Source organism: Anopheles aquasalis, chromosome 2 (assembly GCF_943734665.1).
Source record: "Anopheles aquasalis chromosome 2, idAnoAquaMG_Q_19, whole genome shotgun sequence".
Lineage (NCBI taxonomy): Eukaryota > Metazoa > Arthropoda > Insecta > Diptera > Culicidae > Anopheles > Anopheles aquasalis.
Window position 1 is genome coordinate 13,237,071 of NC_064877.1, and position 17,930 is coordinate 13,255,000.

The following is a 17,930-nucleotide window of genomic DNA, read 5'->3' on the forward strand; positions in this document are numbered from 1 at the left end:
TCATTTCGTCGAATTTGGTGGCTGACTTGAATGTGAGAGATCATTATCGGCACGCTAATCGGAAAGAATGACGCAGATAAATTCGAATTTGGTCGTGGATGGTCCGGGCGTTCGATCAATTAGAACCCACGCCAGCGAATCCCTGCGGACTGTGGTGTTGGCACTGATACTAAACCTCACAAGAGCAACGTCACAAGTAAGCCTCTTCCCCTCGACTCTCGTGTGTTCCAGCGCTCCGTTTCTAGCTAGAAAAAAGGAGAGGGGCAACATCTATTCCACAGAAAGAGTGAGACCCGGGGTGTCGTTACAGCACCCCAATACGATACGGTACGTGCACGGAGCGTGTGCTGGCGTGTGTTTTATGCCCGCGTTAGTCCTTGAACGCCAACATAACTCCGACAGTGAGGCTCTGCGGCGATAGCGCCTGCCGTGGAATGTCGCACGGAGAACGGTGCACGATGCGGTGTACCATGGGGCCACTCGTAAACCATACCCAAGTACCTCGTGCGCGCGATGCAGCGATGCTCGGCGCTCAGCGAACACACATCCGAGGCCATCCGGTGCCCGGTTGCCGGAGCCAACAGCAAGCAACCGAACGATCGAGCGATCGGTTGGGTGCGAGACCATGACCGTGAGGCCGTACTGGCCCGGACTATGTTACGGTTTGATGCATTGCGAGGGTGCCCGTGTCCGTGGTACAAAGGTACGGAGGGGACACACCGAACTGGCTTATGATTCAATCGGTTGGCATTCCGATTCCAGCGAGGCGGCTGCTTGAGCTGTGATTGAGAATGGGCTTTTCGGCGTTTCGGCGATCTGATCAGCATTCTGGTGGTGGCCACCTTGACCTCACTACGATCGATCAGCATCCGATCAGAGAGGGGAGCTTGCATTGGATTGTGGCGTCATCGATCGAGGGATTTATGATGAACTTCTCAAAAACATAACACAACTTTAAAAAGCTCCCAAGATGCGCAAACAACGCAAGGCAAGTTCTTCAAGAAGAGGATCCTTCTACTCTTCGCATCCAAAAACGTCGCCCCAGCGCTTGCTCCTTGTTTTACATACAATGCTACCTGGCGACCGCAGCATGTCGTCCAGCACATTCATGTCGCAGTTCGGTCCAGTTCCTCCAGAAGCGAGCACCACAACGGAACCAGTCTGGTACCGCTGCCCAGCATGATGCTCTGCTGGCTGCTGCTGTTTGTGTCCATGTCCCTTGAAAGGCGCCTCCAGAATGTGCTGCACACGCACAGCACACGTCTGCTCTGGTCAGGCCTTCGATATTTACACATATTTGCAGCTCCTCCGCCCTAAAAAGCACCCTCTCTCTTCGCCACCGAAGTCCAGCCGATCGCTTCTGTCTTATCAAAACATTAGCCAACATTTCGCAGCTCCAGAGGGAAGCGGGTGGGGGCTCCGTCCGGAAATTCCTTCCAAATGGTTTTAGCACTTTGGAATGGCATCGTACGAGGCGGGGTGTGGCATGATGAACGATCCTTTGGTTCCATGCTCGGCACAAGCTCTTGGTCTGTTGGCTTAGTGGCGATCGTTCGGTGTCGTTTTTTTGGGAACAGATCGCAACCTGCTGTTCGTACCGGTGAGGTAATTTGGTGCTGATCCTTTACATGCTACTGTTTGCTCGACAGGAGGTATCGATTGTTTTGGATAAGAATTGAGGTTGAAGTGGAGATAACTTTTCCAACAGTTTGCCACAAGTTTTAGATTCTAGTTGACACTGAAATCAACTATCTCTGGCATTATGGAGTTCTTAAGTTAGAGATGATCACTCTAGAACAACACATTACGATCCCAAATGCTCCATTAATGCTCGATCGACTGATTGATTCTATCTGAAACATTTCAAAGATCCATAGTCATCCTCTACGAAGCACACAGCGATGCATACGGCACACTTTTGGGGTCCCAAACCTCATCCCATCCTTCATCCCTTCTCTTCTCCAACCAAATCGCTCCAACAAAACAACGATCGTTTAGCTCGCGCATGTGTATGTGTGTCCGGTGTGTGTGTGTGTGTGTGTTGTGGAATGAAAAATGTGATTGATAAAAATTAAAATGAGTGATTAATCATCTGCCCGTGCGCCGTTGCCGCGTCGTCGCGTCGAGCACGTGTTTTCGGAAACAAGAACAACAGCAAATCCGTTGTTCTTCAGTCCTCTGGTGGATGCTGGTGGTCTCATCTCCCCCCTCCGAGTCTGAGACCTGATGCTGAGGTTCTGTTTCTGTTTTTGGAATAATTTACGAACCCAGCACCACTGCGACGCGGACCTTCTGCGCGCTGGGTTGATGTCTCCGCCGCCGAGGATTAGAGGCTTTGCCGTGAGAGGCTGCATATCACAACCGTGCGGTGAGGTCGTTGGCTGGATTAGAGGGAGACCGCAAAGCGTAAAACAAGCGGTACAAGCGCCATTGGCGGCCACCGCGAGGCTCGTCGAGGCGGCACCTCGACATCCATTTTGACAGTTCAAAAAACACGACGCCCGTTTGCCAATTTAAATTAGCCGAGAGCCGAGGACCAGTTGTCAGAGATACGCGATTATTATGTAGGGGAAGAAGCGTTTTAGTGAGTCTTTTTTAGGGCTTTTGGGTTTTAGGGAAACGCGAACTTACTCTTTGGATGTGTTTTGATGCCTTACAATTGCAAGATCATTCTAAAGCTATCAACAGACACTCATCCATCAGATTTTGTCGTCGAAAAAACGTGAACCGCAGTGGGCTCATCCACAAAATTTTGTTGGTTTGTTTTGATTCGTTTCTTTTGTGCTTTCTTTGAAGAATTGAACGTGTATGGAAGGCATCTATGATCGGTTTAAGGAATAAAGAATAGACACACTGAACCAGAGCCTCGCACTATCTGGCACACGCTGGTCAAAGGTTTATACTTTTGTGGTTCAACCTTCCCCTCAACGGACGTTCTGTTGCCCTTTGACGTACGGGAGAGCGAGCATCGTCGAGAGGCGATCGTCCTCCAGCGAGTTCTGTTGGTTGTATGATTGGTTCCGCCGTTACACGGATGCGGATGCGCCCCGGGAACGCCCCGTATCGCCCCCGCTGTAACCTGTGGCTTGGCGACGACGAGCAACACCCCAGAGGCCTAGGGATCGCGATCGGAACGCGCGATCATCGCATCGCTGCTCGATCGTAGCGCGTCGAGCGCGATCGAGAAAACGGGGCCGATCGATATGGTGCCATCGCGCATAATCGAATTCAATTTTCTGGCCGCACCCGCATCGCTTCGTTCGCTATCATGGGGTGGGCTGGTTGCTGATTCCGACCGTTCCAACTAGCCGGCGGCCAATTCCGTAAAACTGAAGGCTCACCTCAGCCCGGAGTCCTCGTCCTCTCGTCCTCGACTGCAAAGAGGCGTCTAGAGGGTATGTGGAGAACTGTTGTGCGATCGAGCCCGCGATCTCATATGCAATCTCGTAGTCGCCCAAGCCCGAGGGCTAATTTTAGTTTATCGCTCCGAAATGCGAGAAAGTGGAACCGATCGCGGGTCGTGGCGATCGAACGAATCAATTGATTTCTCTCGGAAGACAGCACGGCAGAGAGAGAGAGAGAGAGAGAGAGAGAGAGAGTGAGGGAGGCAAGGGTGTCACTCGGTGGTAGAATATGTTGTGAACCTCCACGCGATCAAGCGATCGGCTGGCCTGCGATAGTTTATCTCTTTTGGCCCTCAGGCGGCTGCCTTTTGCATAGTTCTGGGCACTCGCATGCATGCAGCTCCACGTTGCCTTTGCTGCAATGATGACAATTCTGGTGTGTTCTTGCAGTGCAATTTTTGTTTGCGATTTTGGGGATACAATTCCAATGGAATCATGTTTTCTTTAGGATCTAATAACACCAAATGAACCCAGAGACCATCATTTGATTTTAAAAAAAACATAGTTTTTCAGGCAGTCCCCAAACACTTTTAAATTTTCATTAATTGATTTGCATTTATAAACGGGGAAACCCCACCAAGGGTTTAGATATGTTTTTTTCTTTTAAATATTGATATAATATCAGGTTTTTGTTTAAGCAAACGCTGTTAACATTTGAAAAATAAGAAAATAATAAATATCACAATACCTTGACGAGGCTACCTGGAAAAACTTATCGAAAAGCGGTCTTGGCCTGCCACAAAAGATTCCTCCATCATTATTCCGGAGGGATGCTTGGAAGTGGACCTGAATTTTATGTTCCTTAGACTTTAGTAAAAACCTGACCTGTAAAGATGTGATAGAATTGGATGTAAAGTTATGTAAAAAATTATAATCTTGTAAGCATAAAAGGAGTTTAAGGTCTATTGCAATAGATTACACAAGGAACAACAAAATCGTATCAGAAATAATTACGTTAACGCATCTCACGAGAAATTTCCATCCCTTTCCATTGTGGAACTTCTGAAAAATCGTATCCCCGTTCTAACAGTAAATATATCCACATACTACACAAAACAATCACTCCACCTCGAGCTGCAGGCAAACACCCAAAACAACATTATTACCTCTGCAACAGTTTTCGGACACTGCTGCCCTCCCCGACAATGGAAACCGACTGTTTTCCACCAGCGGCGCCCCACAAATCGAGACAAATAATTTATTGATACGTGCAAAATGATTTAATACGCGACATGGATTTGGATTTGAATAAATCAAAGCCCGACCAGAGCGCCAGACGGATTGCTCTGGCGACAAGAAATGCGGAGCGTGAAAGCCAGCGACAGTCTGTGCGGCTTAGGGAGCACCAGAAAACCGAGGCTGGTGCCAAACGACAAGAACTTAAATTCCCGTCCACTAAGAAAAAATAAAAAAAAACAACTCTTCAGTCTCCGAAAAAGATGAAATCCTCCCGCAGCTAATTGAATACTCGGAGGATGGCGATCGGGGGGGATTGCAAAGTGAGTTGGCTCCTTAACCAGCGAAGAGCGAGACGCGAAAAAAGAGACGAACGCGAAAAGCCCCCGAAAATGGACGCGCGTTATGTGACAGCGGTGGCGTCACGATGGCCGCACACAATCCGTCGTCATCCCCCCTTTCCGTAGCGAAGTAATTAATCTGGATCAGCAACAAATGCATGCCCGGTCGAGTGTTTGTGTGCCGGGATCCCGGGAATCCCGCACATGATGATGGAAATGTGTCCCAATTTCGGTTTGTTTGTTTGTTTTTTTTTGCGACCACGAGTGGCACCAAAGCAGAGCCCTTTCGTAAAGCGGACCACGAACAGTGATCGTCGATCGCTAACATTGTAATCGCATCCAGACACACGCGCGCGTGGTGAGGTGGTGAGTTGGTGAATGCACTTCACAAGTCCTAACATTTCAGCACAAACGAGCGAGCGAACGAGCGAATGAGCGCTTCAGGCTCACAAAGGAGACGACCACGAGCCATAATGAACCGGGGTCACTGCATAGGTTAAGCAGGGCTGATATGGCCGATGGCTGATAAAAAGCTGATCCCTACCTTGGTCCCATCCTCCATTCCCGAGTGACATGGCCGATTGGCCGACCGAATGGCGCCCCGAAGCGAGAATGAATGCCAACAACACCCCAACCGTTCTAAGGGGGTTGTTCCGCGATTAAATCAAGTTATCAATAACGCGATGGCGTGCTTTTGGTGCGGTGTTTGCGTGTAGGCAGTCCTCACCCCTCGCTCTCTGCTCGATCGGGCGCACACGTGTAGGGGGTGTTTCCAGCGAATTTATTAAATATCTTCATCATCATCGTCGTCGGGGCGGGCGTTGATCCTGGGAAGTGTTATCACCGAGAAAAGGGAGCTCCTTTTCATTATCATTTTCAAATGTTCCAGCAGCGAGCGTCTTGAGCGTCGCTTCGCTAGCAAAAGGACCTCAGTAACTCTTTCTCTTTCTCCGTCCCTCTCTCTCTCTCTCTCTCTCTCTCTCACTCCCTGTATGATCTGCAACTTGCGATCTTCAAAAGATCCTCAGAAAAAAAAACGTCCATGGCTCCTTGTACGGCGATTGGAATCGAAATCAATTTCCCCCGGGAATACACTGCGCTTTGACTAATCGATTCATAACGTACCCGCTGGCCACAACGCGATCGCGATCCCGATCAAGAAGGGGATCTGGTTCCACTCGCAAAGTGAAGAAATTCAAAAACAATCCAACGAACCGCATCACTGACCTCTCGTTGGTCTTAATCTCTCTCGCTCTCTGAAGTCCCACTCGGGGTCATCCACTCCCGGGGACTCCGGGTCTATCAGAGTCGATACAGAGCCGAGACGGAGGAAGGGAACGGTCCGAAGGTGCCCCGTTTGCGGTGGGTGGCGAAAGGTGGGCCATTTCGATACTCCTTTTGATATGAACCGACCAGCAGGCGACGCGACCAGCGACGTGCGACGGTCTCGGTCAGCGAGAGGGCGATGAGGGTTTCGGGATCGCGGCCGCACTGCCGATCCGCCTCGAGCGCGAGCGCCTTTTCATCGCGAACGCCTTTGATTCGATCGATCGATGGTCCGGCGATCGAGGGACCGCATCTGGCATGCGCGCGCTCGCGCACCCTCGTGTATGTGTGTGTGTTTTGGGGTGCCTTGGGACAGAACGAAGACAATACGATTAATCGATTTAATTGATTTTTGTCGTTTCGTTCGGCGGCGTTCCGCAGAAGAACGCAGGGCTTCTGCGCGATCGAGAGCGAATCTCGAGAGAATTGATCGCCCCCGGGGGAAGAACGGCGGCGTGCTGATGAATCCGGACGTGCGCGCGCTTCAACTAGAGTCTGCGGAGCGGTGTCCGTGCCACAAAGAGGGAGAGAAAGAGCGAGAGAGGCACACAGAGGACGGTGCGATCTGTGTTGCGCCCCCCCTTCCCTGGGAACAGCGCAACACATGTTCACGGTTGTCGGGCTGTCAGCGTTCGACAGGAATGGTCGCGCTTGGCCACACACTTCCTTTGGTCTCAAAGTCCCCCTCCCCCCAGATCGGCATCGGTTTCCATTTATCCTGATGTCCAGGCGCGAGCGCAGCAACTTGCAGCGTGTGTGCGAGCTTCCTTCTTGGTTTGTTCTCTGTCTTTCTCTCCCCCTCTGTTTATCTCTCTTTCTCTTGTTCTCAAATTTGCGATCGTTATGGAGTTTATGCTTTATTGATTTCATCATCCCTTGCTGGTGGTGCTTGATGATGATGATGATGATGCTGTTGCTGTTGGTGATGCTTCTATTCACCGATACGAAACGATTCTTAACCTCTTCCGTTCTCTCTCTCTTTTCATTTTTTTTTTTTGCAGCGGCGAATTTCATCTCGGTTACAGCCGAAGCGAACTGCAAGGCGTCTCCTGGTATCAGCTGCTACACTGGGAATCGACCCGGGAGGCCCAGAGCAAGCACCGATTGAGTAAGTACATCAGTGCGAAGCGACTCGAGCGTATTATGTCGGATGCTTTCGTTTGATCTCTTATGACGCGTGTTCAACCGGTCCGATTCGATAAAGATCCACCGCGAGCCGCCGCGATCGATCACAGGGTGGAAAGTACAGCGAGGAAAGAGTAATTAAGCAATTGATATTGTCAACCTGCGATGTTATGTTCTGTGGAGAGCAGTTTTTTTTTCACCAGCGAGCGCTATTTCGGGAACTTCAGCGGCTGCGCTTTTGATTTGCCGCCACCGGCGAACGGTGATTGAATGATGGATCGCGACAAGCGAGGAGGATCAGCGATCAGTCGCCGGTCGGCTCGCGATATCAACGAGTGATCATCAGCAGACAGTGCCACTGCGGTAGCTCGTCCTTCGTTATTCTCTCCGCGACAACCGCGATCAATCGATCTCGCGCAACCGATTGACGGGCGTATCGCGCAGATTTGTTGCTGGCGTTTTCGGGATCTCGGGTGTTTTTTTTTTGTTTTTTGCATCGAGAATGTCTCCATGCCTCACGCGTGTGCAGCTCACGAACATGATCACGATATCGTTGACGAATGTAGAGGGATTCGCTTGTTAAGTCTCATATCTCTAACTTCCTTTTCCCTTTTTTCCCCCTTTGCTTTCCGTTTTAGTAACACAATCGGAGCAAGATCGATCCTGCATACTGCTGGTGCGGATGCAGCGCCGCCAGAATGACTTCCTGTGGGTGCACGTGGTGCTGCAGGTACGGGACGGTCAGGACTCGAACCAACAATCGGTGATCGTGTGCACTAATCAGGTGTTGAGGTAAGTGTATCGAGCGGGCGCTCAAAAAGTCAAACACAGACCACCATCGCGGTCTTAGAAACTCTAACCTTAAATCGATCGACACACGAAAAAAAACAATAAAAAAAAACTCCGCCAAATGGGTGATTCGCGTTCAGGCTCACCAGTTAGGCCACCCTGAAATCGGTGCTACACAAGGCATACATAGAAAACACACATTCCACACAGGAGACACGGAGGGGAGGTCCAAGAAATCCGATCCATCGGCGATCAATTGAATCGATTCCGTCGACAATCGAGCAGACACACATACACGTGCACACGCAGGCATGCGATCACTATCAGTACCGAGTGATCAATTCGCCGGTGGAGGTCCACTTTACGATGAGGCTCATAAAGGTTCGAGCTGGAGCTGGAGCTGGAGCTGGCGCGATCGCGTCCCCCAGGACCTTTAAACGGTATTTATGCTGGCTGACGCTGCTGGTTGCTACGCCCAGTTTTATGTTTTGTACTTTTCGCCTTTCGGCTCATAACAAAATCGTACGCTCGCCACATGATGCTAACGGGATGATGAAATTATTGCAGATGCAAAACCGTCAACCTCTTTGCTGATGACGGTCTCTCTACAATGCGTTGATGGGCTGCCCCCGGTGCGGCCATTGCAACCGTGTGTTGTCGTTGTCAATATGTTACTGTCAGCGGCAACATGGGAGGCCCTGGCCCGGCCGCTAACGGTGCAGTGACGTGATCCAAATCTAGCAGCTGCGATCAGTGGACAATCGATCGATCGATCGATCGCCTGATCGACTGATCGGCGATCGACGTCGGCGACTGACATCAGATTGGCGATAAGTGGGTTCCTTGCGGCTCACCGGAGACGCTCCGGGAGTCAAACGGATTTATGGTTGCGGCATGAGGTGCTGGGCCGTGTGCGGTGTGCATCTCTGGTGATCGCTTATCAGTGATCGATGCAGGCATGCGTGGGCCTCATAAAAAGGGTATCAGTCCTGCGTTGACTTGAATGACTTTTGTGCAGAAAATGATCCAGTAAATCCCGAAAAAAATACACACAAAATAACCCGCCTATTGATCGCGAGTCCCCTGCTAGGAAAGCAACGCTAATGAAGGCTGGTTTGGTGGGCTGGATGGAAAAGCTAATGAAACCTGATAGTGTCTGGCGTGGCTGGCCGAAATCACTTCATTAAACAACGCACCTCTTGTCGATCATAACAACATAATTACCCGCATGCTCGCCTCGCATTGACGGCGTCCGATCAGCAGCAGCAGCAGCATGCTGGCTGCCTGTCTGGCTGGCTGGCTGGCTGGCTGGTGGGTAACTGATACTTTCCGATCAAGGTGGCCACCACATGACACCGGCACCCCAGTGGGAAAGAGAGTGCTCGCGAGCGAGCGCGCGCGCCAACGCCAGGATCGTACGATCGACCACAGGAGCAAATTGCTCCGCACACACCCGCCCTCCGGACCGGTTGCGCACCGACACTCACCAGGGAGCCCGCGCGTATCGTGACCGCGAATCCTGCATCCGTCGCCTGGTTGTCGATACGGCATTTGAAGAAAAAAAAAACAACACGAAACACATGGCAGGAATTTAATTACCAACTCAATCGCACCCCGCCCCACAACAAACCCCTTCGATATCGATATTATGCGAAAAAGGAGAGACAAGAATGAAGCTGAAGAGGAGAGAGGGTGGGAAACAGAGAATAGGGCACCGATAGGAAAGCTTATTTGCTTAGAGCCATGATCACGCTCCGTCGCCACCGTCATCGATCGGTGCGTGAAAGGCGCACCTGTACCTGCACCACGAGCACCTGGAACAAATCGTGCCTTGGACAAAATAATTCACACACGATCGCCTCACACACCAGCAGCAGCAGCACCACCACCACCACCACCACCGATCGATCCGCCAAAATGGCAGCCCATGATCATTGATCAATGGCGAGCGACAGGCAGCGCCAGCTAGAGTGCGCCGCGTATTAATGCAGAGGATCGACCGGTCGATCGGTCGCGGTCAGGTCTGGAATGGTCAATTTATAGTTTGCGCTATTGATCTTGACGCTGCGGTGCGCGCGCAGCGTTTTGTAATTAATTGATCGCACCACATAACGCCTTTAGGGGCGCTTCCAGGCGGGTGCCCTGAACGAAAGACTTCAACAAACTGTTCAAGCGACGAACCTGGTAAAAGTTGAATTTTATCTCTTTTTTATTAAATTCCTTCGTCCCAACCTTTGGCTTTCTTGTCACCATAAGCCACACAGTAAATTCCTCTGCGCCTTCCCGTTCATTCACAGCCTAAGAGGACCCTGGGCAGGCCAACGAAGGGAACGAAATTCCCTTCCACGGCCACGGCCTTTTTTGCCCCAAATGCCCCAACCGAGGCTCGATAATTTGCCTTTCCTGTTGCTGTTGTTCGGGCCATCGTTTAACGCCCTCCTCTGCTCAGCTGCTCCACAACTCTTCCTCCTCCTCCTCACGCCATATTATTACACTTGATGGCGCTGGCACAGAAAACGCTTTGGCGCAAAGGAACGCAGAGAGAGAGAGAGAGAGTGCGGTGGAAAACACGGGCGATCGAGAGTAATTGTAAGGACGCCGAACACAATTCGCGTTAAATTCGAGCGATTATTGGCACATGATGGCATCGGCGTCGTATCATTACACGAGGGCGCGAGCGCGCGCGCCAGATCGAACCCCAACGCTGCGCTCTAATTTATCCAGCAAATAAAGGGTAAGCTCGCTGGCTGGCTGGCTCGCTGGCATCGCAGGGATGTCTCCCCGAGCCACACCAACCATTTCATGAAGCTCGGTGTTTGTCTTGGCCAAGGGAGAGAAGCGAGCGAGAAAAACAAAAAAAATCCTCGCAGAAGGTTCCTTTACGCACAGGGCGCTGTTCCTTGTCCTGTCGTTCCTGATGCGCTCGACGCAGAACCGTTTGGTATTGCATTTTAAACGATACGATGATAATAACAATACACTGGACACTGGAGGGGGGTTGAAGGTATCGAAACATCGAAAAATACCGGACAGAACGGCCGGCACCAATTCGGTAATCTTTCGGAGCTTGGCGTGGCCACCGGGAGCACCATCCTCCTGTCGCTTCTCATCTCGGTGGTCGAACGGGAACACAATGCGCTGTCCCTCATGCAGGCGCTGTGCAGTATTGCATTTTGTGCGTCGCGTCGTTGTTGCTTGTGGCTTATCACGGTACCAGAGCTCCACACAATGCGTGGTTTTTCCGTGGAAAATACGAGAGAATCTCCTTCCGTAGGGTGTATTGTCGAGGTCAATTCAAGACGCGCACAGGGACAAAAGAGAGTTGCATGTGCACGCGGGGTTTTGTCATACGGCAATTGACATTGGAACGGGGTTCGGAGTTCAGCTCATGTAGCTTGAATGAAGAACCGATCGGAGCGCTGTACTGTATTCGCATTTGGCGAGCTATTTGTTCCCACCACCCCGCCAAAAACGCTCGCAAACATAAAGTCACACGCGGCAATACGCCCTGGATCATATTTTATGTCTGCCCGCGGTGGCCTCTTGTGATCCTCATTTCATCGCTCGATCGCTGGACAGACAGAGAACAGGAATAAAGATACGTACACATATGAACCGGAGAGATGGTCTCTCTCTCTCTCTTCTTCTCTCGTTCTCTGTTTGGCCAACTGTTTGGACCGTGGATGCCGCCCTGGCGACCAGAGATCCAAGCGTTATTGTTGCTGGCGCACTGTGGCGCACGTTCAGCCGGTGTTACCGGGGGCGCGCGCGGTACGATCGCGGTTCTCACATAAATAATCTAGACCACCCGGCCGGACGCCAGACCAAATCACGGACCTCCTACCCCCCTTTGCACTTTCTTCCTCCGAAGAACCACCACCGAGCAATCGAACCTCGATCGATCGTTCTCAGCTGCTGCGGCGGCGGCGATCGTTCGGTCCGATCGATCCGATTGGAAAACTGCTTCACTGGCTTCACATACCGGTACCGAAGACCACACTGAGTTTGTCTGATGGCTGCTCCACACCGGCAATGTCTTCATACGTGCGTGTGCGAATGCGCGCCCGCGCGTGTGTGTCTGGTATGATCTACATTATTTAACTTCTTGGCGAGTGCACGGTGTCCGGTCTGATACAATTGCAGTGCCCCCTTCTCGTGCCCTTCCTCCCTCGGGATCGCAAACTAATAATGCCCCGAACAATAATCATAATGCCCTGCAACAGGAACAGTAACATTGGCTCCGATTCTGCCTTCTGGACGAGGCGTACGCATGAGAAGATGCTGCCAACGAACAGGTCTCTAGGAGGTCGCGATCGCGATGGCGGTTTCCAGAGTTTGCATAAAAAGTCCGTTGGTTCGATGGTTGGTTGGTCTGTTTACATTCATTGGAACTGATGTTTAGTGTCAATGTAAATATCCGTGGCTATGATCTACAACTTTTGATTAAGAACTATCAAACAGAGGTTGAAATAAAGTTGTTAACGTCACCGTGCAGCTTCAGGAGTGATCGTTGAGTGTTTCTAATGAATACATCATTTTGCTAATCCTTTAAAATGGATTAAATCGATAGCCTTTCATCGATGCTAAATATTTTTAACAATCATACATAATATTTATATTATTATACCCCAGAAGTTATTCTAAACGGATTCAACATTCCTAGCAACACCATTTAACAATCCACTCATTTTCCTTTTTCTCCATGCTCGATCATTCCTTCCTGCAACAGTAATGCCCTTCGAGAGGAGAGTGGCTGAGCACGCGATGGCTGATATAGCTGTTAAAACGGCAAAAAGGGCCTCGTTCTCGCCTTCGGTGCGTCACTTCCTCTTGCGCCCGGAGCGAAGCTCGAAAAAGGTGTTTGCCAGGTGCTGCCCCTCTGCCTCTTCTTTAAGCCTCGCAAACTCACCCGTTTATTAGCCCGCAAAAGGAGTGGTGAACGCCCGCACACCTACGTATCGATTGATCTTTTATTAATAATTCTTACCAGCCCTCCTCGCGCGGCTGTCCGAGTGTAATTTCCCCCTCGAAAAGGATTACCAGACTGTGCAGCGCACCCTTGTTGCGGACTCATTATCTCGCGTGCGTCCTCATCGGAGTCTCATAAAGTAACACCACATTCCGCCAGGGTCACTGGCTGTTCAAGTGTTTATCGCGTGCTCCACCTGACCTGGACACCAGGTCCCTTCTTTTTGGGATGAAAAATGTGTTACCCGGCAATTAGCGAACGATCAAGCGAGCAAGCGATCGGTGATGGGGTCTTCAATTATGGCTGGCTGCCTGTTTGCTGCGAAATCAAACGAAACGAATCAGAAGAATAAACACAATTATGCAGCTCCTTTTGCAGCTGTGATTGTGTGCGTTTCCGAGGTGAGCGTCATTTGAGAACGACTTTAAAATGCTGCCTTGCAGGCACGATCATCAGACGTTGGTGCAATACCAATCGTCTAGGTCGCCCTTATTTTGATAACGCTCGCGCAAATTTAAAGCTTTCTCTCTCGCTTTCCGTTCTTGTTTTAATAAATTGTTGCTGGTTTCTGGCCGCACCGACCGACGGACAAGCCGGTACCAAACGAGAGCACCTAGTGCTCACGATGTCTAAGCAATGAATAATGACCTGAGGCTCGGCTGAGGCTGCTCGCTTCGGGATGGACTCTGATCGATGGGGACGGGATCGATTGGATGCCGTGACCTCCGTGGCAGCGGGTGTTTGTTTGAGAAATGTGGCCACCTCCAACTGAACCTCGATTGGTGGCATTTCTAGATTGTTTGATGGAACTTCCCCTTTACAGTACCGGGGTCCGGTGAGGTGCCTCAACCTTTCACTCGGCTCTCAATCTTGCATCAAAGTCGTCTGGAAGCGTGGAAGGTGCTGCACCGCTCGTGACGTGACGCGTTCACGTCCACGGAAACAAAGTGTTAATCATCATCCGGCCGTACGCCGGCCACACGACTCGTTGAGCTCCAGTTATGCTCACCCGGCCTCTCTCGCTTGCAATGAAATTTACGGGGAAACATAATCAACCGACTGGCACGGCGAGCAGCATGCTCTACATGCGCTGCCGCTGGAATGCGCTCACTCAGTCAATCCATGATGAATTGGCGTTAAATTTGATATCGAATCCTCGAGTTTGGTGGACGTTAAGGCAGCAGCAGAAGTACCTGATGGTAATGTTCCTTGAGCCTCCTTTAGGAGGAGCGAAGCTCATCGGTATAACCGGGATTTCGCGCGGGGGAATATTTGTTTTTGAGCGTCAGACAGCACAGCCAGTCAACCAGTTTATGTGGAGTAGTAGTTTCCACTGGCGGATCGGTTATCACTGCCAATCCGAGCCCCAGCCACGGCCAGCTAGCCAGCCAGCAGCTGTTCGCTTTTCCGACATAATTATGGTTGGGAAACGGAATTTCTCACGTTATGCTGGCTCGCTGCCTAGTGTGCAGGCAATCGAGTGCGGCCCTTTTTCCACCGGATAACGGATGGATCGTGTTTTGTGTAGAATCCGCGGCGTTTCACCCGCTTCGGTTTGGTTTGATTTGAATTATTGCACCTTGAGCGCAACCCTCGCGCAGGTCCCGGCTTTAACCAACTCAAGGAAATCTCGCTTCGGTTTTTCCTCTACGAACATGCGCAGCGGCGGCGGCGGCAGCGGCGTCACAAAATAGATCACCAACCGACCGCGCCACAGCTAGTACCGAGGCCATGCGCAAACACAAGATCGCGCTCTCATGGGCATAGGGATACCGATCCTTTCAGTCCTGACCGCGATGCACTGCACTGGCCGGTGGTACGCTGAGGTCCGTGCGCAAGGCGCAGCCCAAGTGTAATTACACATCTCGTGTGGTGGTGCCCGCTGCCGATGGTGCTGCTGGTGCTGGTGCTGGACGCTGCTGGAGTATGGAGTAGAACGGAACATGCTAGTAGCTGAGCGGAGTCGCAAAAGTTGAGGTGGGGGACGGGGGAGGTTGAGATGAAAATGTATGCCGCATACAAGATTTATTGCCGTAAGCAGGTACTTAAGGCGCATTAAGCGATGTTTTCTCTCCCTCTCTCGATCATTTATCCCTCCTGTTTGGTCTGTTTGGACGCGCAGCACGCTCTGAGCAGCGAAGGGCAACGAGTCATCTTGAGTTGAGGCGATCGATCGGTGGCCGTGGCGGCTTATGTAAGGTGCGTGGCTTTGGAACGTACCAGGGAGGAACAGGGAACCACTTGCGAGAGCTTTCAATTTAGTCCACTGACGCCGGATTTGTTCGCACAGTTTAGTCGACAAGGTTTGGCAACCATCTACCGGCTTCAGTGACTCATGCGATCAGATCGCAAGGGGACAGCAGAGCGCCCTTGCTTCAAAATGTCTCCGCTGGCTAAGTACGATACGCCCCGTCATCCTCCCCTTAGGGACCCTTCTGTGGGTTCTCCTCTGAAAAAGGCTGGGCTGTACTTGGACTTGAAGTCACAGGGTGGAAATGTGTGGAAAGATTTATGAATGTCGATCGCAAGGGACAGTAACCGATAGGCCACGGATCCCCATGGGCCGGCCCTGGGCTGTTGCCAACTGGTGCCATGCGCCTCTCGTGGGGTGGGGTGGGGTGGGAGGAACATCAAAATTTGCATACAAACCCCCTTTCATAGCGGTTCAGATGCTGCTGCTGCTGCTGCAGAGTCTGGCGACAGGTCAGAAGGTTACGCTCGTTTTGCAGGACAGAGGCACAATAATCCTGGCGACCATTGCGTCTGTAGAGCAATGGGAAAAAGGGCTTGGGACGATTGCGGGGAGGAAATGAAAGGGAGTGCCTGCTTTATTCGGAAATATTACCGAGCTGGGGGTCAAACCGAAATTTTGTCCGCCAGTGTGCACCCAGAACAAACGCCGATCACGATGAGTCGATCACACGGGTCGGTTGTTGGATGCTCCAAAAACAGGCAAAAAAGTACAAAGAAAGAGAGGGAACCAGTGAGATAAAGTGGAAGAGGGGAAGAGCGAGACCCATATTGCACTGGCTTTAAATGTTTCGTTTTATTAGCAGCAGCAGCAGCAGCAGTAGGGTTTTGTGCTGGATAAGCGCGTACGACGCTTATTGAGGCTATGTCGCGAATTGAGATTATGGGCGAAGCGCCGGGTAGCGGTGGGTGAAAGCCACACAGCAAACCTGGCGAAGACAATACTGACAATGGACGATTTATTTTATGTTTTGACTCCTCCTGCCTCCTCTCCCTTCCCGCTACCGTTCCACGGCCTTGCATTTGTCGCAACATTTGGATTCTTTGCATGTCCTCGATCTCGGTGTGCTTGGGATCGGTAACACGGTTCCATTGCTCTTACTGGGGCATCTGTAGTCTTAGTTTTACGCAGCTTACCATTCCCAGGATGCCATTCTTACCCCCCGCTCTTTGTCTTCCCTCCCGCTTGTTTCCAACAGTGATCGTGAGGCGTCGGTGATGCTGTCCAACTCCTGGCTCTACCACTACTACACCGTGCAGTCAAAGATGCAGTTCGGTATACCGTTCGAGGGTGCAACGAGGATACCGACACAACAACAACCGCAACCACCCCCAGCACCACCAGTAGCACCCCCTCAGAGTGCCAGCTCATCGTACGCCGCCTATACCTCGACATCGAGTGGCCATTCTCCAGGGGCAGCCTCGACAAGTGGCGTCCAAATAGGAGCGGCGATGCACGGTGGCTATACCACCGTACCACCATCACAACCTCATCCTCATCTTGCCGGCTACCATGGCTATCATTCGCCATCGGGTGCCGGTCATCACAATGGTGGAACGGCTACTCCGATGCTACAGGGACATCACCATCACCATGCCAATCATCACCAGCACCTTCAGCATCATCAGCAACAGCAGCAGCAGCATCAACAGCATCAACCGGGACCATCATCCTCATCGGGAGAAGAGTACGGAGCACGAGGGTACGGGTTTCGGTTGGAATCCGGAACGCAACCGGTCGACTACAGTGGAGGCCATCCGACGCCACCAACGTCCGCACCACCGACACCGGCAGTGAGTGGTCAGCTCGCGGCATCAGCCATACCGATTCCGGTCGTCCAGCTTACTCCACACATTCGCTGTCACAACGGCAATGGTCAGTCATCTGCGACGACGACGAGCAACCACGGTGATGCATCCGGTGAATCTACTGCGGGTAGCAGCAGCACCAACAACCACAACACACCGAATGACCATCGACCACCGGCAAAGAAGCGGAATCGTCTGGAACCGCTAAGCATCCCGGACAACAGTGGACAGTCTCCGGATTCGCCGGAAACGTCTACCCCTCTCGCAGACTATCACTCGGGGCAGCCGGGGTCGACGGGACACATGGAGAACGGTGGAACGGGTGCTGGAGACACGTTGCACGGAATGAACGGTCTCGATGGGACAGGAGCCCTTGGTTCAACTTCGGGCGGCACCGGCGCTGGTGGTGGTGGTGGTGGCACAATGTTGATTGGTACAATCGCTTCCAATCGCACCACCGCCCTTGGCCGGTTACACGCCAAATCTGTCATCCTGCCACCGACGGTGGCCAGTCTCGGTAGCGAACCAACCGATTTCATGGAACAGTGGAACCCAAGCCCACCGTGGTCGGACACGACGGCACAGAAGGTGCCCGATATCAGTCACCAGGAGCTCTCGCCGTACATGACGACGACACCACCGACACCGACCAGCGCACCGCATCAGATGCTCAACGGAGGAGGAGGCTTTCCAACGGCCACCACTTTCTCCTTCGACTGGATGCCGGAACAGTTCGTTCCG

At 51.7% G+C, this 17,930-nt stretch overlaps 1 protein-coding gene across 1 annotated transcript in view; it reads left to right on the plus strand.

Annotated features, from left to right (window-relative positions):
* The window catches only part of LOC126571253 (uncharacterized), a 106,141-nt gene that overhangs the window by 87,398 nt on the left and 813 nt on the right, over window positions 1-17,930 (plus strand). Inside the window, exons 8-11 of the mRNA XM_050229614.1 lie at window positions 7,249-7,355; window positions 8,011-8,164; window positions 16,580-16,980; window positions 17,032-17,930. The exon at window positions 17,032-17,930 is cut by the window's right edge and continues 813 nt beyond it. Of these exons, the coding sequence (XP_050085571.1) occupies window positions 7,249-7,355; window positions 8,011-8,164; window positions 16,580-16,980; window positions 17,032-17,930 (1,561 nt within the window). The remainder of the gene's footprint in view (window positions 1-7,248; window positions 7,356-8,010; window positions 8,165-16,579; window positions 16,981-17,031) is intronic.